This window comes from Argopecten irradians, chromosome 12, assembly GCF_041381155.1.
Source record: "Argopecten irradians isolate NY chromosome 12, Ai_NY, whole genome shotgun sequence".
NCBI lineage: Eukaryota > Metazoa > Mollusca > Bivalvia > Pectinida > Pectinidae > Argopecten > Argopecten irradians.
This window is the reverse complement of record NC_091145.1, coordinates 22,986,350-23,009,151: the sequence shown is the minus strand read 5'-3', so window position 1 is coordinate 23,009,151 and position 22,802 is coordinate 22,986,350. Positions and strand designations below refer to the sequence as shown.

Genomic DNA, 22,802 nt, shown 5'->3' with positions numbered 1-22,802 from the left:
GATTAGACATATAATTCGTTTTATTCTGACTCTCGCATGTTCGAGGGACATCAAATGACATTTGAAGTACTTTGGGGTATATAGTCTATACATTTGTTCCATGGGGAAAAACATTAGGATATATCAAATAGATTAGTAATGCATGTTAAATTGACTGAAAACTGTTTATTTCACATTGATTTATGCTTTTATAAATAATCAAGCTTCGCTTATAACAAGCATTCCCATTGGTTTAAACCTTATTTAATCGGCCAATAAAGGAACTAATGGCGTCGCTATTTGTAACGTCGCTTCTGATTGACTGATAAAACGGCGTAATGATTCCTTAAATAATTATTATTTTGAGTTTGTCATTATGCCATGACCAATTGCAATATCCAACAAAGGCCTTACATCAAGTATAGCACGTATCAGCCCTTACTTGATAATCCGTACGGTAGATAATTATACCATGTATACTATCCATTGACCACACGATGACACCCTATTCTTATGATTTATAGCTAAGGATATCTTTACTCTTTAGATAGTAATATAATTTTGTAAAGAATCGTAGGCTAATAAGTTAATTTACAGAGTCATCATTAACCCAGCGGTAGTCCGTCCGATCGGCAGTTGGAAGGCGACCAAACTTGCTGAGAAGGTAGCACTTAAGCATTCATTGCCAATAGAAATTTGTCAAAAGATGGCGAGAGAAATATTGCCGCTGAATCGTAAACTTGTAATATATAACCAGTCACCTGTCGGAGTTCGTGGTGGGGAGATTGAGTAGTTAAGGTAGTCATGGTGACAGGTCAGGTGGATACCCAGCTATGGGAGGGACAGCATCAGTTTTACAGGACGGTGAACGGGGATGGTGTTTGGAAAGGAGGGGGAGAAAGATATGGTTACTATCTATATTACAGGAGGATAAAGAGAGAAGGTAAGGCAGGGATACTATCTATATTACAGGAGGATAACGTGAGAAGGTATGGCAGGGAGAATATCCATATTACAGGAGGATAAAGTAAGAAGGTATGGCAGGGATACTATCTATATTACTGTAGGATAAAGTGAGAAGGTATGGCAGGGAGACTATCCATATTACAGGAGGATAAAGTAAGAAGGTATGGCAGGGATACTATCTATATTACTGTAGGATAAAGCAGGGAGGTATGGGAGGGATAACATCAGTATTACAGGAGGGGGAACGAGGAAGGTATGATAAAGACATTACCAATGTCATAGGAGGAGGAGGGGGTAAGGCAGGAAGGTATGGGACAGATACTATCCATATTACAAGAGGGTAAGACGGAGGAAGGCGAGATGAGCGTAATCATGTTGTCTGACAATAGATGGCTAAATGTTCTGAGTTGGTGTACCTTATCATCTTTAACGATGAATTACCTTAAAACACGAATTATAGAGGCCATAAAACGGTACAGGGCCGTTATCGCGACTTGAAAGGCTATGAAATAGATTGGATTCTATCACATAAATAGATAGTAAAGGTCGGCACCCTGGCATACAAATGACTGTGATTAATACGGACTCGAAATATCATTACAGTGCAACGGAACGTATGGCGTTATTCCTGTTTTACAACTGACGTTTTATCAAGGGGAGAAAAGTCAGATCCAGAAAATCTTTATCCGAATAATAAACGAAATATTTATACAGTAAATTAAATGTTAAGATATTATTCATTTTTAATTGTTTGTCTAATGAGCAGCCAGGATTATTTAAGGACATGCCATGTTCGAGAAGGGGAGAAAAGACGAAGTGTTCGCAGAAAAACACCCACCAACCTACGATCAATATTTGGCAATGACCTTATATTGGTTTCGAACACGAATCCCAGAGAGATTAAGGGCAAGTGGCAACATGTCGGAACACCATAACCACTCAGCCAACGCAGTTCAAATATTTTGAAAAGAAAGGGTTGAACCGCCCTTTATCGTTACACTTACGTCGTCGTTCGAATCCATTACCACATAATGGCGTTATAGAAGATAATTATTGTTGACATTCCATCACATCCTTCATTACGTGACGCAATCAGCTGTATCATAAAAACCAAATGTCAGGCATCATGCTGTCAACGGTTGTACGGGAACAATTGGGTACAGACAATTAGGACTCTATGGTGAAGAGTCAGCACTCTCTATAGAACCCATATTCCCCAGCGTTATATTATAGTGGTACAGGTGGAACCATGTAACGTCGTGTTAAAGGGCTAACACATCCAATTCTCGCGAGAAGATTAATGACACGATATCTCGTTAAACCCATCGCTTCATCCCAGTCTCTACTCCGCCCAAACTGCGGTGATGGATGTGACGATTCTTAGCATCAAAGACATTGCGCGGGAACTTTTATGCTACATTAGAGAGTTCCACAAACAAACCGGATGACTGTTTTTATTGTGTCCCAAATACCAATACACAAATCAGCCGAGCTTTTCATCTGCTGGTTTTTCTCAGACGACTACGCCAACACATGGGGAACATACACAGACGGTCTGCTAACCTCTTCAAAGTTGTATACTCCAAGAGTGTGTCTTTGTATGACGGAAACATCGGACAAAATAGATGTTCTCCCCAGTAATTGGCCATCATTGTACCTTTGTCCGCATTCATCAGAACACCAACTGGTGGTCTGTCTGGCACTCGCTCAATCGCGGATTTCACCCCCTTAATCACTCCCTTTCATGTGATCAAGGTAAACAACTCTAACAAAGAATCAACATATCAACCTTTATTGTCATTCATAGATCTACATACATGTACTCATTCCCTCGGTTTTTAATCAAATCCACCATTTCGCCATTCACATTCAAACTCCATCTATATTCCAAAGGTTAAACATGTATCTATAACCACAGCTGTCTACAGAAAAGAAACGAAATGTGCCTGTCAGCTCCATTGTATGATAGCATAGGGCAAATAGATTGGGGATGTTTATCTCTACTATGTTCCTTATTACAATTCCCAATTGCCAAAAAATCTAGCGTACTTCGAAAATAAATGCAATGTTGTTGTTTTTTTTTTTTTTTTTTTTTTTTTTTTTTCAAAATAATAAAATGATAAAATGCTTGACGTAAAAGACTTTGGCATCAATTGTATTATATCCCAAACGTATTCTCGTCACATTATAATTGACAAAATAAAATTTCGTCTATAAATTTGCTTCCAATAATTTTTTACGACATTTTGAAAAAAATTATATTCTATCTTCATGTCCTTATGTGTTGTTCAATAATAAATCAGCAAATAACAGCGTTTAAAGTATTACTGTATCCCCGCTGAAGTAATGACATTCACTTGACAAGTAACATATTGGACTGTCTCAGTAAAATATCACGTGATGACAGCAACATTCCCCAGCGAATGGGTCGAGAATGTGCATATGGCGAAGCCAACTTGTTATGCAAAAAGGCCAAAAAACTAAACATTGTGATTAAAATTAAGTGGATTGAGCGATTTGATCACGACGCCCATCATACCGCTGACAGAAGGCAGACGCAACTGTCTGTGCGTTGTAAGGTTGAAATCAAACAGTAGAATGTCATTTGATTTTAGTAAATCACATTTGATTTTCTTTGTCTAATATGTCTTTTTTATTTTGAAAAGTTCTGGTCGCCTGTTCAAATTTTCCAGAAGATATTCCCCATACCTTAGTTATAGCCTATGATAACATAGAAATGTCCGAGTGAGGTTCTACGGTCCTAATTACTTTATCTTATTTAGATAATAATCGACTCAGTGTCATTATGCTTATTTCGCCATTTGTCTTTTCTTTGATATAAAGGAAAGATCTACATCTAAATCTAACCCCAGACGAGCAGCTACAACAGCTAGTACAACTAAATGTAAATCTAACCTCAGACGAGCAGCTACAACAGCTAGTAGAACTAAATGTAAATCTAACCTCAGACGAGCAGCTACAACGGCTAGTAGAACTAAATGTAAATCTAACCTCAGACGAGCAGCTACAATAGCTAGTAGAACTAAATGTAAATCTAACCTCAGACGAGCAGCTACAATAGCTAGTAGAACTAAATGTAAATCTAACCTCAGACGAGCAGCTACAATAGCTAGTAGAACTAAATGTAAATCTAACCTCAGACGAGCAGCTACAACAGCTAGTAGAACTAAATGTAAATCTAACCTCAGACGAGCAGCTACAACAGCTAGTAGAACTAAATGTAAATCTAACCTCAGACGAGCAGCTACAACAGCTAGTAGAACTAAATGTAAATCTAACCTCAGACGAGCAGCTACAACAGCTAGTAGAACTAAATGTAAATCTAACCTCAGACGAGCAGCTACAATAGCTAGTAGAACTAAATGTAAATCTAACCTCAGACGAGCAGCTTCAACAGCTAGTAGAACTAAATGTAAATCTAACCTCAGACGAGCAGCTACAACAGCTAGTAGAACTAAATGTAAATCTAACCTCAGACGAGCAGCTACAATAGCTAGTAGAACTAAATGTAAATCTAACCTCAGACGAGCAGCTACAACAGCTAGTAGAACTAAATGTAAATCTAACCTCAGACGAGCAGCTACAATAGCTAGTAGAACTAAATGTAAATCTAACCTCAGACGAGCAGCTACAATAGCTAGTAGAACTAAATGTAAATCTAACCTCAGACGAGCAGCTACAACAGCTAGTAGAACTAAATGTAAATATAACCTCAGACGAGCAGCTACAACGGCTAGTAGAACTAAATGTAAATCTAACCTCAGACGAGCAGCTACAATAGCTAGTAGAACTAAATGTAAATCTAACCTCAGACGAGCAGCTACAACGGCTAGTAGAACTAAATGTAAATCTAACCTCAGACGAGCAGCTACAACAGCTAGTAGAACTAAATGTAAATCTAACCTCAGACGAGCAGCTACAACAGCTAGTAGAACTAAATGTAAATCTAACCTCAGACGAGCAGCTACAACGGCTAGTAGAACTAAATGTAAATCTAACCTCAGACGAGCAGCTACAACAGCTAGTAGAACTAAATGTAAATCTAACCTCAGACGAGCAGCTACAACAGCTAGTAGAACTAAATGTAAATCTAACCCCAGACGAGCAGCTACAATAGCTAGTAGAACTAAATGTAAATCTAACCTCAGACGAGCAGCAACAACAGCTAGTAGAACTAAATGTAAATCAAACCTCAGACGAGCAGCTACAATAGCTAGTAGAACTAAATGTAAATCTAACCTCAGACGAGCAGCTTCAACAGCTAGTAGAACTAAATGTAAATCAAACCTCAGACGAGCAGCTACAATAGCTAGTAGAACTAAATGTAAATCTAACCTCAGAAGAGTAGCTTCAACGGCTAGTAGAAATGTCAAACCACTGCCATCTGAATGGATAGCATTAAAGTCAGCAGCCTGGAAACGTGATATCATACGTAATAAGTTGTTACAGATAAGTTGTTGACAGTGTATAGACGCAATGAAATATGCGATGTGTTGAAGTATATACTCTACTAACAACTTCCGGTTGTGGTTTGAATATCTGAGAGTCTCTTCACCTGTTCATTTTCTACTCCAGTTTTGCTGTGAATGAAAGCGACTTTTTATAAATGCTGTGAATGATGAAATGTTTCAAGCCTTCTCTGTCGTTTTCCCCGCGACTGATGGCCCTGCAGGACTGAAGTGATTGGGATGAGCGATGTTAAAGATGGTGAAATGTTTCAAGCCCTATTTCCGTCGTTTTCTCCTTGACTGATGTGAGTGTCAGACCCAATCTTCATAAAAATGGTTATTTAGACAAGTACTTATACTCTCTCATCTACGCCGCAACAGTCTGTTTAATTTACGTCTGTCAGAAAAAAATCTTAACGAAGGGCAACTGGATCATTTGATGCATGATATGCACATTCACAGTATCCAGTTTTTTATACAACCGACACCGTTAGTGTTTGAGGTTTATTCAACGAAACACATGCTGAAGTCGCTTGTTTGGAAATTCCTGAACTTAATAACACAAAAAAACATGAAAAACCTAAAAAATTTACTTAATTTATTTACAATTTTCTCATGAACTCTGAACATGTTTTGCCTACAGACAAATGTTTGGTACTAGTATATCGATTTACGAAAGCCACCGAATGAAGTAATCCAGGATATCGTTAGTCTAAACATGCATGCTTTGAAATAATGAATCAAAAGAGAAAGAACACATTCTGAAATTTATCCCTGTTATCATAAATCTGATCAACCTTAGTTATAAACGTTTTCTATCGCGTCTTTGACTTTTATACAATTGTGTTATCTGTTGTAAGGAAGGTATTGGTCATTGCGTCCTAGTAGAAAATCATATCTTACAAAAACACTATTGACGTTACACTCACCACTTAATTTCAACTTTCAACTAACCAACCTGAGAAAACTGATAGTTATATCAAAATATAAAGGAAAATAATAAGATCACTTCGGTGATAGTTGGTTGTGTTAAAATGTGATCACATCATTAATCAACATCAATTTCGATAAGTAATAAATTATTTAAGTTTACTTGGCTTTAGGTCGACGATTTTCTCATTTATTTCAATTTAGGTTTGAAAGGTTCTAATATCCTGTACCTATTTTTACAATTCCTTGCTCCAGTAGATATTCCCTAGACTTATAAGTTAAGTTATAACCCATGATGAGCCAAACACACACACTGTCCGAGTGTGGTCCTACTGTCCTAATGACTTTATCTTTATTTCGAGATAATAACCGCCCGGATGTCTGTATGATTACTTCTCCATTTGTCTTTGCTGTAACATACCTCTTCATCCGCCATCATGAAAGGGCTTTAACAGAAGCCGACGTTCACGCTAAATTGTATGATAAATGGTGTTGGAATTAAATAGTAAAACTCCCGGGACGTTATTGCCTAAATTTCTTACTCATGATTCATTAATATAGAGGTGTTTTAGCAGTTTTGCAGGCGATTATTGTTCAACGCTCCAACATGACGTCACAGATTCATGTTCCAGTTAAGATGTAACGCAGCTTACTGCTGTGAACCTGAGCTACACAAGGTTTCGTAATCACGAAGGGATATCACTGAAAACAGAGAGTTATTGCTGTGTTAATGAGTGGAAAAGGAAGCGTTCAGTGTATACAGCTTTATGTCGAGTTTCTGTGGTATTATGGGGTAACAAAGAGGTAGTAATACAGGAATATGTGGTTTAGTGACTGAGAGTAAGGAAAACGTATTGCGGTTTGGTTGTGAATCTGGTATCGTAATTCATGCATACATCAATCTCACCACTTCCGGTCGGGTATTTAAGCAATCTGTTGACATATCTAATTATATCCTTTTCTTTGTTTACTTGGTATTTATGAATAGTCAGGGTCATATTAGGCCGGTGTTCGGTACAGAACTATAAAACATAAAAGTATAGAATGGCATAGCAGTCAAGGGAACTGGTTAAAAACGAGAAGTTTGATGTCGTGAAAACGAAACTTGGTCCTTAATTCACTGTTAATGCTAATTAGTTCGAGTAAGTAGGTGAGATCAAATGAAGGAAAGACAAGTACATACACATATGGTTGTTTCTCTCAAATGTTACAGAAAGCACAGACTCAAAGATTTACCTAATCAAACACAATCAAATCGAGAGTTAAATTGTGATTGTCCATTGACCTTCAAACGTCCTTTTATGAGGACAAACTGTAAATGTAAACAAATACCCTATCCTACCTGGTCTGACGAACCATCTCTTCTACGAGATAGAACACGAACCACATTTGACACTAATTCTCTGAGATACGTATCACATCCATATCTAAAGGTCATCGACAAGGTCGGACGGAAAACAGCGCCCCAGCGCCGATAGACATTCAAGTTGGCACTAGGCACCTGGCGCGCTTGGTAGAGTAGGGTAGTTTATGGCTCATAGACACGAGCAATAAATATTATAAACTACAATTCAATCTTCCAAAACGTTGGGGATGCTGTGATCTGTATGATATTAATGAAATATTTTTCCGCAAAAAATCCATTCCAAGTTATCACATGCAAACCTGTCTTCGGCACGGCAAAGGTCAAAGGAAGAGTTCTATCAATGCCAGGAGGAACATGATCATTTGAAGATACGCTGTCAACACGATCGGGCAATGCATGCTACTAGCAATTAAGAATATAAATTTCAGAGACGGCGGAGATCGAACGAAATGAAAATTATATAAGGAATAACTTCAGATACAGGTCCTGGTCGAAATGTTACAAATAATACGATAAAATGCTATTGTTGCAATTTTTGACACAGTTTCATCAACGTTCTAAACTTTAATTACTGTTTCTTTTAATATTGTTCCCATAACATCTGTAATGTTTTCCTATGCAGAATTCTAATGTAAGGAATTCCTTAAAGTTACGAAATGTTGAAGAGAATGAGCCATGACGATATGTCAAGAACTAGCGGTATTCACATTTGATTTCCATGAAAACAGTCAATCTACTTAAACAGATAATAAATCAGGCTGTCTAATAAGGCACTAAGATATGCAGAAGGATCGTTAAAACCTTTATTAATGTGTCCGACCGATATCCACGATGGACAAGCTTTACTGTTGTGGGTATAACAGTTGCTCTCATCGTTTTGTCTTTGTTCAGAAATATTCCGCCATATTAGTTACGGATTGCTCCTCGCCCCGTGGGGGATTCGCGCCATTTACTTCACCTGTGTCCGACTTCTCTGTCTAGCAGGACTCGACAGGGTGGAACCAATCAACACTCCTTCATGGTTAGGTAGGGGATTTAACATTTAGTAATATCCTTCCTGTTTTACTAATTGTGAGTTTGACACAACACAGACATGATGGGGATGGTTAATTATTAATAGATATATCGTTTGTTGTTGATACGGAAACAGATCTGGAATAAAAGGGAACATCAGCAACGTCTGATGTGCACGAGCCGGAAAATAGCGCACATCTTGTTAACAGGGCGCGTGCGCAATGTGAGTAATTTCACTTTGGGGTCGTGCACTGCACACTTACAACCCATCAGGAAGCCTATTATTACTTTGTTACTCGAGACCTCTGTCTTTGTGATCCGAGTAGCAGTTTAGCCTCGCCAATGCTTAGATACATTTGTATGATTGGCAATCAATGGAAAAGACGTTAAGTGCTATAGCCCGGGGTTGGAGGGGAAGACTCTACAAGTAGCGATAATTACAGTAATTATACATATCCGGATACATATCTCGCCGAGGTCTATCAATGTACCACTTATATATTGTACAAAAACATGTTTGTTTTAACGCATACGTTATATTTTTATAAACAGTTTTAGTTATTACACTTACAAAACAGTGTTCTGGCAATCATGATTAATTAACTCCACAAACTCAAGATATGTATTTAACTACATGCAATATGGTATCATATGAAAATGTCTGCATCTCCATAATCAATTTGCTAAATCACCTGCACCAATAATTCCGTTCTCACCATGATAAAATGCCTACATAAGTATATCTGTTCTAACCCTGTAAAATATTTGCACCACTACATTTGTTGTTATCAAGCTAAAATACCTTTTGAATACCTGCAATTGCACCAATTGTTAAATAATTAAATATCTGCACAAGTCACTTAGACATGGAGCTAAAATGCGTGCAATACCAACCCTTGCTTAACATTACTAAAACGCTTTGTAAAAACAACTAACATTTGGTACCAATGGTACTAATATGCCTGTACCGCTAACCCTAGAGTACTGAAACTATGATACCTTCATCACTTGGGCACTAGTACATTGTACTGAAATACCTGCACCACTATACCGGTGTCATTGTGGTAGACAGTACCTGCTTTTCTTCCTCAAGGTCTCATCTCCCCAATGCCTTTTCTATCTAGTACGAGCCGGAAACTTATCATTTACATTTGTACGTATAACTTTACATATCATACGTTATCGCACGAGGCGAACTGTACGCCCGTTTACGTATCTAGATTAAACGTTGTTATAGAAACCATGTTTCAATGCTATCATGAGTTATGGGAGCATTCAACCTTTGATAAAAATTTGATTCGTGGCGAAAATTTAAGGTATATCAGTTTTATATTTTTGTAAATTAAGGAGATATGCTTCACTTGAGTACTTTTCCTCCCGGAGCTCCTGGGGATAAATCCTTGATATCAAATCTGCGGAGGAACACTCACATGGCTCACGATAAAAATACCTTCACACGTTCCTATAACGCGGAATCGTGGAAAACAATCACATCACCTTTATCGAAAGTCCATGAGATGCCTACAGCTAGCACACAACCCAACGACGAAAACATCACAATAGATTTTAAACAACACTTACTTTAGATTAAATGATTCATACTGATTTGTTTTAACGTCCCCAGCAGGGCGTCCACTTAGAGCGTCCTCCAGGGGAAATTTTAATTGTGGCATGTGGTGCTGGTATCAAACACAGGGCCTGCTTCATCCCCATCATTTTGTTGTAATGAGGTACAAAGCAGTACCCATGCACATACATTGACCATGACAAAACCCAATTACTGCCTTTTTATAAAGTTGAACAGCTAACTACATAGAATAAACAAATCCTGTAAAACATATAACATCTTTGATTGAAGTTTAGCACATAGCAGCGTGTGTTTTATTTCTAATAATTCAAACGAAAATGTGTTGAAACAAAAGAAAAATGATCAAATGTCTAAACCTACCTGTTAATAAGTTTAGTTTTTCTCTGGTGATAATTGATGCACTTAAGTGGCTGCCTCCGAATAAACACATATATCCCAAATATAGTCACATTAGACGATAATATTCCAGTTAAAACAGTTCCGTATCTTCGCCTCACCTTTCTGAACAATGTAATCCCGAATAAACGTGTTCTGTAAATATGAAAATCATGTACTTCAATAATATCTACATTATATAAGACGCGTTATTGTTGTAAATATGTTTTACGGCTGTAAACAGACAAATAATTCCAGGTATGAACGCCTTGTTTACACACTATTTACAGGTAGACGGTTTATCTGAGTTAAGACACTTTGGACAGAGGTAGACACGTTATCTCAGTACAGACACGTTAATCCGAGGTAGAAATTCTATATAGACAGACACCAGAGGCAGTTGTGAGAACACCAGGTATTTTACACGCTTTCCCCATACATGTAAAACGTAACAGGCTTAGTATTGCCTACTCCAACTTTCCCAACCAATCACGTGACGAGTCTCACTTCAGACGCGGAACGCGCAAGCAAACTATGCTTGCCTGATGTAAATGCCACCGGGCGGCTAGCTGCTGTTTTATTCTCTCATACAACTAATTAATAAATAGTGTAAAGTAGGCAGTGGGTGTTGATCAATTGGCATGTTGATACAGATTATATAACAGTGAGGATGGCAGTCCCTCGGGACCAGATTAACACCACCAGAATTGTCCTATAAGGCCAACATACCGGGACATCTTCAGAAGGTCTCTAATGAATATGTACTGGATCTACTATCACTTTCTGAACATCACATCAAAAGACCAATGCATATTTGCACTCAAAGAAGCATACAGTGCAATTAAAAGTCGATAACTGGAGACGTTCCAGATGGTAGACATTCTAAAGGACCGCATACAGAGGGACTGGGGCCATTTGTAGACAGGGCTTGTTGAAACTTGCAGGTAAAAAGTGCTCCTTTCATAAAGCAATTAACATAATTATTCTAGATTGGTGGACATTTCAAAAATTTGATAAGTATGAGAAACAGTGATAACATTATCTTTGATGCCGGGCCGCATGTGCTATCATATATCTGTGTTATAAAACCTCTTTTTAACAGAAAACATTACCCCGTCCTTATATGTAATTTAGTCGAGAAACATACGAAAACACTCATAACGTATCCTACTATGAAATGTAGCATGACTTCTCTGGTAGATAGTAACTTCCAGGGATATTAAGGTATTTGGCATTGTAATTATTTTAATTAAGTCATTGGGTGTAGGTAATTAGAAATAAAATAGAATATTTTTTTTTAAAACCTTTTACTTTCTGTACAATTTCCGAGATTCGTTTCAAGTTGACAATGATTACCTCTGATTCCGACTAATGCATTTTGGTAGAACACAACAGCAGTATGTCTAATGTCTAAGTTTAATTGATTGGATAAATCACAGGAGAAATATATGGTCATTGAAGGTTTTTGACGATGATTAAGTAAGGTCGTTGCTTTAGTATGGCACATGACATCAAAGAACGATGGATGCAACTGGTAGACGCCCAACCATTACAAGGAGCATTCCGCTTCGATATTCATATATGGTGCTGATTAACTAGGGGACTCCTACATTAGTCTATCAATTATATATGTGTCATTAAGATCCACGAATCGACAAATATAGCTCACGATTTCACTGCTGAAAAGAGCAACTAATGTGGTAGGAATGTTTGTTGACCTCGTCCAGTGGTGGTGGCGGTCGGGATGGAGGCAGGGGCGTAGGAAGCGCGGGGCAGGGGGGGGGGGGCAACTGCCGCCCCGTTCCCCAGGACGGGGGGGCAAACATGTCTTTTTGCCCCCCCCATTTTCGCCGACTGAAATGTTCTAAAAATGCATATTTGAAAGAAAAATGGGTCCTCTTGCACATTTTTCGTTCTTCATTCTAAAAAAAAATTTCCGCTGCGCGGCGCATTTCCTAAAACGTTCAACCACATAATGTTCAAACTTTAATAGCAGAAATTCAATACACATGAACTACACTGAAAATGTCCATTAAGGGATTCTGCGTACTACATTTGTATTTCAAAAAATGTCTCTTAAAAGATTATACTTTGCTTATATGTCTTAGCAAGACAATTATTTCATTATCATTTTGAGTTCAGATCGAGCAGGGCTGCACAATGATATAACGACACAATTATCACAATTATCATTTCTAAATGCATGTTACTTTAAATCGAAAAATTACCATGGTAAGAACGCTTTAAAATTATTGAAATACATCGTAAAACTCATCTCAGCCATTCTAAATCGTAATTTTTTTTCTCGGGGGAGACCCCCGGAACCCCCAACCACCAAAATCTCGCGCCTTCGGGCGCTCATAAATTCATCCAAATGCATCGTAAAACTCATCTTAGCCATTCTAAATCGTAATATTTTTTCCCGGGGGAGTCCCCCGAACCCCCCAAACACCAAAATCTCGCGCTCGCAAAATTATCAAAATACATTGTAAAACTCACCTCAGCCATTCTAAATCGTAATATTTTTCCCGGGGTCGACGCCCAGACCCCAAAATCTCGCGCCTTCGGCGCTCACACGCTAATTTGGCCAATTTGCGTATTCGTTAATTTCCTTTTAGCGACCCCACTGTCAATAAATGTGTACAAGGATTATATATAAAAATGATATATAAAAAAGTATATAAAGTATATATGGTTGTGTGTTGAATTAATCTCCTCCTGTAGGTGCGGCGGGGGGGGGGGGGGGGGGGGGGGGGGGGGCGGGGGTTACAAAATATTGAGGACCTTTGCCCCCCCATTACATTTCATCTTCCTACGCCACTGGGAGGTCAGCCGGTCCAGTGGTGGCGGTGGTCGGGACGGAGGTCGGCTGGTCCAGTGGTGCCAGCGACGGAAAGGAGGGCGACACACATTTATGTATCATTGACGCCTTTCTTATAGAACAAAGGAATACAGAGGGTATTATATTGAGGGTACAGCTTTTATAATTACTCATCCCAAACATTAACTCCATTGTGGGAACCTATCTTCGACACTGACATTGTGTCACGTACGATGTGCATGTGCGTACGATATCATTATTATTATTTTAAGTAGATACTTTCTGTGTCAAGAGTGACAGGGCTTGTGCAAATAAGTTAAAGATTCCTTCTATAAAAAATATCATCACTTTCAAGTAGGTTTATCTTAAACACTTGATGTAGATTTGAAGAGAACACAACTCACAGAGGGTCTACATCGTTATGAAGTACATCTATAATTAATGTTTTAGGTAAATTCTTTCTAACGTGAATTTGGAATTTCATTCACTGGAAGGATTTGCGATCTGTTGTCGCTATTTTAGGGCTGTAAACTGTTTTAACAAACCATGACATGAAACATACATTCAGTAAAATAATGCAATATCGTTAGTGCAATCATTGATACCTAAGCTCTCATTCTCATATATTTCATTAAAGGCCCATTACTTTCTCGGAGCCAAGTATAAAGGTTTCTTAAAAAAAACATTAATAACATCAGGATATGCATACCGATGACCTAAAATAAGGTAACGACATCAAACATATGCAAGATTTCCTGCGTAATATATGAAAACAGTGGAGAGTCAATTTGCTGTTTTGCCGTCTGGCGCAGTGATAATCAACCACCGCGCGGTATTTAGGACGACGGCGGGAAACATAATACGACCCGCGTTTTGAAAATAAACATTTTATTTATTTTAATCTAATCGTTCAGAAGGTGATGATAAATGTAGTATTAACGGCAAGTTAATAATTTTTGCGACTCTACAAAATTATTGATCTTGTTTTACATTCCCATTTTAAAAATTAAAAGCCATTTCGGAAAGGTAGTGGGCCTTTAAAATCCATAGCTATGCCAATCTGACTAAATTACAGATCCTTATTATCACTACGTTTCATAAGAGCCACTATTGAACGGAGTGGTTATTGGGATCTGTATTTTATCAGATTGTCACTATGCGCAATCTCGCTTAGATATTTGTTACATAAAATCCAGCATAAAAGAAAAAATACTCTTTTCGCGAATCAAATATTTGCGTGTGTGAACGAAATGTGTTTTGACCATGAATACGATTTTTTTGGTAAGTTCCATCCTTTTGAAGTTAATTGATAATTCATTTAAAACCCTCATACAAAGTTAATCATTATGCTTGATGCTGTTGTTTTTGTTGTAAACGACATGGCGAGGTCTCTTCTGATTCAATATTGTCCTATTCTATGGATTCATAGCATGAACACTATTCTGGACCATTTTAAAGGGTGTTTCAAATTCTTCAAACGGAAACATCTCTACAAGACAAATACGTGAAGCTTGTCTATACTGGTGGCAAATGCAAGACGACATATTATGGATTTTGACCAATAGTCTGTGTAAGGGATTTTTTTTCACCAATGTTCTTTAAAAGGAATTTTTACCAATAATCGTACTAAGATATTTTTACCAATATTTTATGTTGTGGATCCTTTGTTAGTTTTTTTTAATATATGTTTTTTGTTAGGATTTTTTTTTGGTCAATCTTCCGTGTAACGGATATTTTACTAATCTTCTTTCTTAGGGATTTTTACCAATATTCTTTGTAAGTGATTTTTTTACCAAAAGTCTTCGAATTAGAAAGAGGCCTTGTAAAGGCTCTATATGGTGTCCATTCTCGCAAGTATTCTGCACAATAACGTTTTGTGAAATAAAAACAATTGTTTTACGTGTTGTCTCTATTCTATTTTACAAAAAATAGAGATGACGACTGTTGTTCCCATCTTTTTTGGATAATGGAATGCACCACAAACTAAAATTAAATGAATCACTACCCATGAAAACAGCAGCATCCCGTTATCACAAGAATCGCCCAGTACAGTTTATACTACGATCAGTCTAATGAAGCATTGAGATAAAAGCGACACTCGTTGACCCCATTTCTTCATCGCCACCACCAACAAGTCGGCCATCATTAGATGTTTTCCTTAATGAACCGGTACCAAAAATAGCACAGCTTTTCTACCGGCGTTTGTTTCCCAACTGATACCAAAAATAGTGATATTATGTCTATTGATAGACAACGGAGGACCGCTGGTCATAAGATTTAACCCAAAGTAGTTATGGTAACGGTTACACTCAGAAAAAGCAGACTCAAAGCTCCATTCTTAGTTAGAATATATCTGATATTTAAACTATTTTATTTGTATCAAATAATTACAATGGGATCGGGCACAAGTTTCTACATTTTAAAACTACCTTATTACTTTGTTTTTATTTTAAACTTCTCTCAATAAGTAAATGTTACCCACCTTCTCTTACAATACATCAGTAAAAATAATAAAGTTCATAGGAAATCTCATGTGCATTGATGAATGAATACCGGGAGATGCTACCTACCCTCTTACGATCTACAGTCTACATGTTGCTGAAAGTAGGTCGTTGGTCCCCTTTTAAATGCATTTTATTCAATTTTAGATGTCGGTGAAGATGTATGGTATACCATGCACCAAGAACAACCTCTAAGTATTAAACCCGAACAAAGCGTTGGCCAACTGTGGTTCGTCGGCGATGCTTTAGGCAACTGTTGGCAGTCAAAGATGACAAGATATCCGACCTTGTTGGGAATGTCCCTTCTCGGCACATTAAAGGGCCAGCAGAGAGCGGGGTTGTTTTCCTCCCGTGTCAGCTCTATAACAACAAGTCGGAGAGATTCACAGAGGTGATACACAAGGGCAATAAGGTGCTGGGGCTTCCACGTGTTTCCGAACACACAGACAGGTGCCCTCGACACTGATCATCCCGACCCTGTAAACAGCTAGACTAGATAATAGAACACTTGTGGTTTCTGAAAATTTTTAATATTTCCACATCAGCTCTTGTCATATCAGTACAGTTATCAAAGCCAATGGTTTCCATGCTAATGTTTCTAAATCGGTATGTTCAAAGAGATAAAAAAAGGAATCTACAAAATTGCAGTAAATGGTATTTATAGATTACGTAACTGATAAACCTCTGAGATAACATCCTGGTCGAAGAAGATTTTTTTGCTGGAGAAGAAATATGTCTCTGGGCCCTGAATACTTCATATGACACCTTGTTGTTGTAAGATGGGCCAGTGTACTCGTCATATAACAGAATGAGTCTTAAACATCTAGTACATTGTTGGTACTAACCGTAGAACTATATCAAGGTGATTAGGAGCAAAGGTAAATAATATTGTTTTGATTATATCTAAATATTAAATAAAGGCATTTTGTACATTGTGATGTTTGTCTTAAGCGGAAGTTACAATCTTAATAGTTTTTATTAGTGTTCATAAACCTTTTTAATAATTGCAGGAATATACCCAATCTGTACAAATCACCAACCGGTCTTGATAGTGTTTTCATTTGTTTCATCGTGTTTTTTTTATCTTTTAAATATTTTTTTCATTTTTTTATGTCTTTACATTTATTCTATAATTAAAATGAATACTTTTTATATAGTGTTTTACAGGATGATGCGGGATTATATTGTGTTTATGAAAAATGATGTAGTCATTGAACGGTGTGGGGTAAATAGTTCTGTATCGTGTCTCTGTATGGTTTAGATAAGAAACACATACTATGGTAATTGTCTTCTTTTGATGATATATCGAAAGTCATCGATTATCAATTCTAATTCCAACTTGAGTCGTCTACAAAAAAGCATGAAAATATATGATTTGTTCCTGAATTGTATGGACAATTGTGCTAATGTCAAACCTAGATGGGTTAATTGTGATTCACATGTTATCATAGAAATATAGCAAGCTAATATTCCTGTTTCAACAGCTGATACAGCATCAGTGTAATAGGTTTTTTCTTTGTTTTTTGTTTGTCTGCTTTTATTGTTTTGTTATATGTGTTTTTAAAAGAGCCGTTAAAGTACAGGTAATTTTCAAACATTGTCTTAAATAAAAAGACAGTCCCGACAACTAAATTACTAGATGAAGTACTGCAAAAGTGTCGATGCATGATCATAATTTAATAAATTCTGTATTCTGCATGTATCGGAAATATATTCTAAGTGACCCTATATGATTTAAATGCTGCTATAGCAGTATATACCCAATACATATTCAATAACATTTTAATCATAGCCTCCCGACGTTCCACCATTGATAGGACTGAAACAAATATACTGAAACAAATAAATCACAATAATGAGTTTTGTAATGACATACATCAAATACAGAAAGTTGAGCCACACAACAACAGATTTCTATAATGGAAATCTGCAGCTCTGATCTAATAGATTATAGAGAGTTAGTGAAAGGGATTACTTAATAGTGTAGTTTTTTTGACACATTTTGATGGGGAAAAACACCAAAGAAAAGTCAAATGTATGTTTTTTTACATTATATACTTACGTTGGCTATTGACTAGATATAATAGGTACACAGCTGTTAATAGGGTTATGTTTAATGTGATTGGTATGCGAATAGGTGCAATAATAAACATGTTGAATAGAAATCCAAATGCTTCCAACAGCTGTACTTAAGTTAACGACTCGGTTTTCCAAATGGTTGAAATGTTGAAATTACAAATGATGGTTTTTTTTACATAATAGTTTATCTGTCTTACAAATGCAGGTTTCCACGATGATAAGTAAATGGACGAGAAGTTAACAATGATGTATGGTACCTTGTTGTATACAGAACGGAAAACGTCAAGTGTTCTTATAGGGTACGTACGTCTGACGAGCGGATGTTGGGGATAAAAAGCAGTATACAGCTGGAACGTGACATGGAATTACGTTTTTTACATTTTTATTAGCACCAATAAAATGGTAATGAAATGACGAGAATGGCTAAAGTTTATTATGGATTCCTTCAAATGAAGATTATTTGGGGGGAAACAAGGGACTTTCAGGATGTACATGTTTAATATCAGCTAATTGTCTCAATATTTAAACCCATTAAAGGGATCAACCAACTAAATAAAAAAAAGACCTTCGAAATGGCCCCTGTGTATACAAGATTGAGCCCAGGATAGAATTTTAACCCGGCCGCTGATTGGCTGGCTAATTATGAATTTCAAAAGTAAAAATGTTTTCTGACAGGTAATTATTCCTAGATAACCATGATATGAATTTGGAAATTCATATTGAGATTTAGGTTCAAAATATCAACTTTGATAATGAATAGGTAAAACCATTAGAATTTCCGGATTTTTTAGTGCAAAATGCGCCTGATTAAAATAAAGCTACCCTGGTTGGAGTTTGAGCAGAAGGACCCAAACTTTTTTTTCTATTTAGTGTTATATGAGAACCTAGACTTTAATTATAGAACACAACAGCTAACTAATATTCCTTTGTTTTAATAATACAGTACAAAACTTTAACAAAGTTTAACACTGTGGTCTATGTAAAATCATTTAGTTGGTTGCTCTCTATAGCGAACGCAACCGGAAGTATAAGAGTCAGTCACTGGAGCCGAGTGAGTCCATAGATACAAAGGTAAGTCGCCAAGTTTTAGAATAATACGTGTCACTGTGACTATGCATGCAGTTTATTTAGAATTGGCCAGTAAGTTAATGGTACATATAACGTAGATTCAGGTAATTAGCACGGCTATAAACGTGTGACATGTGCGTTTAACATCAGATGGGTACGATCACATGGGTGCGCGGTGCATGGTCTCCTCAGTTGTCAGAATTTAGTTCACGGAACTGTATGCATGTTCCGGTTTAGGTGAACCAGGAATTAGCGGTCAAATCAAGAGGGAGGGGGGGGGGGGGTCTCTGCCATATTGGAGTGCCGAAAGCCATAAAGGTATAAAACATACGTTACAGCTTATACATTTGAAATTGGTAACATTAAGGGGAGACAATTATATTGTATTACATAATGTCTAGTTTGGTTGTGGTATTTATACCTGCCAGGTATAATTGGTGGGGGGGTTGGGGGGTTGGGGGGGTTGGGGGGGGGTGTTCATCTCAGGTAAGCCAATTTAACTAATTGTACTGATTAATTGTAATATTAGGGCTAATAAGTTTATTAAAAGTATGCATTTTATGTTATAATGATAAAAATATCATTTTGTGAATATTTTTTCTGTTAATGAAACATATTAATGGTGTTTCAGGGTCACTCAAGATTTCCGGAAATATATGTTGGTTGCACAGATTCCAGTCACGGACAAAGACATGCATCTTTTGTGCTCATTACAGGTTTGATCTTTGTTTAATTTGTTTATTTTAAACAGAAAGGCTCTAGAACCATGTTCCTGGTAAATTTAAAATATGTAAAAGGTTTGGTATATCTGGTTTTCTTCCAAAATCTTGACATTTTCTATATTATAGGGGTACCTGATTATGTAATGGATTATCTCCCCTTGGCTGGGGACTTTTCCTATTTTTTCATTATATTCAGAAAGTTTAATGATGTAACCAATAATTAACTTAAACAACATTAATACTATTTCAATATTTAATACATAATTTGCAATTAATCAACACAGTGTGTAAGTTCAATATTTCATGTTTTCAGAACTACTCCGCGGGTGACTGTCCGAAGGTGAAGCCCTGTCCTGGACAAACCACTTGACCGATTAAGTTCATATTACAAATTTGACATACAGCCGAAATACACTTTACATCATAGGTGAGTATTGGAATTTTAATTTCTGCTATAGGGATCAACCAACTAAATAAAAAAAAGACCTTCGAAATGGCCCCTGTGTATACAAGATTGAGCCCAGGATAGAATTTTAACCCGGCCGCTGATTGGCTGGCTAATTATGAATTTCAAAAGTAAAAATGTTTTCTGACAGGTAATTATTCCTAGATAACCATGATATGAATTTGGAAATTCATATTGAGATTTAGGTTCAAAATATCAACTTTGATAATGAATAGGTAAAACCATTAGAATTTCCGGATTTTTTAGTGCAAAATGCGCCTGATTTCAATAAAGCTACCCTGGTTGGAGTTTGAGCAGAAGGACCCAAACTTTTTTTTTCTATTTAGTGTTATATGAGAACCTAGACTTTAATTATAGAACACAACAGCTAACTAATATTCCTTTGTTTTAATAATACAGTACAAAACTTTAACAAAGTTTAACACTGTGGTCTATGTAAAATCATTTAGTTGGTTGCTCTCTAAAGAAAGACAACTCGCTGTTTTACGCGAGGAAAATTATGATATGGATTTGTATCACAATCTCTCTCTTGTTTCTTTGGGGTTTTTTGTATAAAATTAATTTATGCTTACAGACAGAAAATAATCATGATTCATCACTTTTCTGATATCGTGTTTTCAAGGATATTGCTAATTATAGAATATAGTTTGATAAATGAGTGTAATTTTTATCAGTTATGATGTAATTTTGCACAGCAAATGTGAAATTGAGACGGAATACACTGCCAAACACGATACATTTATAATGGTGTATATCCGTAATACTGTTCGTATTATATTATGCAATCGTGTTCGTTTTGTGTATCTTGATAAAGGGACAGATCGCCTCGGAAATTTGTAATCTTCACTTTCCAATTTCTATGTTTGTCTTAGAGATGTGGTTCCAGAAAATATTGGCTTTCTCAATCTCTCTGTTTCTGCTGGTGATTCCAACAGAGAAAAAAATCGTATTTTAAGCACTTGTATTTCCCTGTTGAATCTAGACCTAAACGAGTTCTTCGATAGCATCCTTTTCCCCAGCCTCTCTGTTTCTCCTGGCGATATGGCCGATATCAAACGAGTCCAGCCAAGCCGTGGAAAGCCGAGTGGATCAAAAACCATATGAGAAAGTGTATCGCCCGAGCAGAGCCGGGTCAACCGAACCGAATGCAATTTCTCATCTCTTATGGTCTCATTCTCAACAATAACCTTTCTATTTCTAAAGGAAAGACTGGCTTAAAGGGTTCCATGAACCTTGTCATTCTCATTCGGAACATGTTGATGTCGTGTGGCGATTAATACAGAACAATTCTATGTCTCAATGGGAAGTAAAATAAACAATTCTCAACAACATTATTTCGTCTGAGGATATCCTAGCGATGTTGTCTCAACGAGGTCTGCGAAACCATCTATGCTCCAAGCCCTTTGTGTCTTAGTCGTTTTCTGGATGAAAACGACTGAAAAAGTTCCAAACAATATCTCATTAACAATATCGTCGTTTCTCCTATTAATGCCGACTGAACACGTTCAACGAAATTAGTTTTCTAAATTCATTTTGGAACTTTTTTTTCCCATGAAATTATTAGGCCATAATCTCTGTACAAAAAAATGCAGTTTACACACCAGTAAACAACAAAAAATTAAAACCATTCCTTTTATTTACATTTCGACCAACCATTTCATTTAAATCTGGTGTTCCGGTGAAATAAACCATCGTTTTTTCAACGTTATACGATTGGTGGAACAGTTGAGTAATTGATGGAATCGCGAAACAGCCCCTCTTCGTTTACGCAAGTGTAAACGATTGCCCGGTTAGTAAGGTTATATAGGAAAGTGAAAACGGAAATGTAAATATAATGCTGTAAAGTTTCTATCTGTATCAATTATTCTCCGGAAGGAACCGTAGTTTCGTAATGTGACTTTTCTTGTGAATTCTTCGTCGTTTCCCGGCGAGACTTTAGTTTTGAAATGTATCCGTATTATGCTGATCCTCAATAATATGCCATATTTATCAATCATATATCTTCATCATTTCCGTCTTCCTCAAGGGACAACCAGTCGTTCCTTTCCGCGTGGATTTGCCATTAAGTCAACTTTCAAACTTTTTGCGCTTTGTGTCTGCAATGAATCAACTTATTGCGCAACTTGTTATGGTTGAGTTTGGATTTATATATTCGTGGAAACATTAATGAAATTGTCCACGGCATGAATAATTTCACTTGTAAACTATATTATCACAATCCTATTTAACAAAATGTTTACTTCATACATACATATACTGATATAAAATTGATTGGATAATATACATGTAATATAAATATTTCTGTACTGAAATACGTATTTCTAATAGCATGATATAATGAAATAGATTTTAATTAAATTCAGATAATATTGTTTCAGTATCAGATTGTTTCATCACAAAAATAAGACAAACGTATAGGTATTTTTTTATTTCACAAATATTCCATTCTTTTGTTCTC

General features: G+C 36.7%; 2 protein-coding genes across 2 annotated transcripts in view; one reads left to right on the top strand and one right to left on the bottom strand.

Annotated features, from left to right (window-relative positions):
- LOC138336307 (integrin beta-3-like) overlaps nt 1–11,194 on the bottom strand; it is a 28,746-nt gene extending 17,552 nt beyond the window's left edge. Inside the window, exon 1 of the mRNA XM_069285743.1 lies at nt 10,673–11,194. The gene's annotated coding sequence lies outside the window, so the exon portion shown is untranslated. The remainder of the gene's footprint in view (nt 1–10,672) is intronic.
- LOC138304998 (micronuclear linker histone polyprotein-like) lies at nt 784–16,404 on the top strand. The gene is made up of 3 exons (XM_069245414.1): nt 784–968; nt 3,819–5,398; nt 16,157–16,404. Exons 1-3 carry the CDS (start codon nt 784–786, stop codon nt 16,402–16,404), a joined length of 2,013 nt encoding a protein of 670 aa, XP_069101515.1.
- The last annotated feature ends 6,398 nt before the right edge of the window (nt 16,405–22,802 follow it).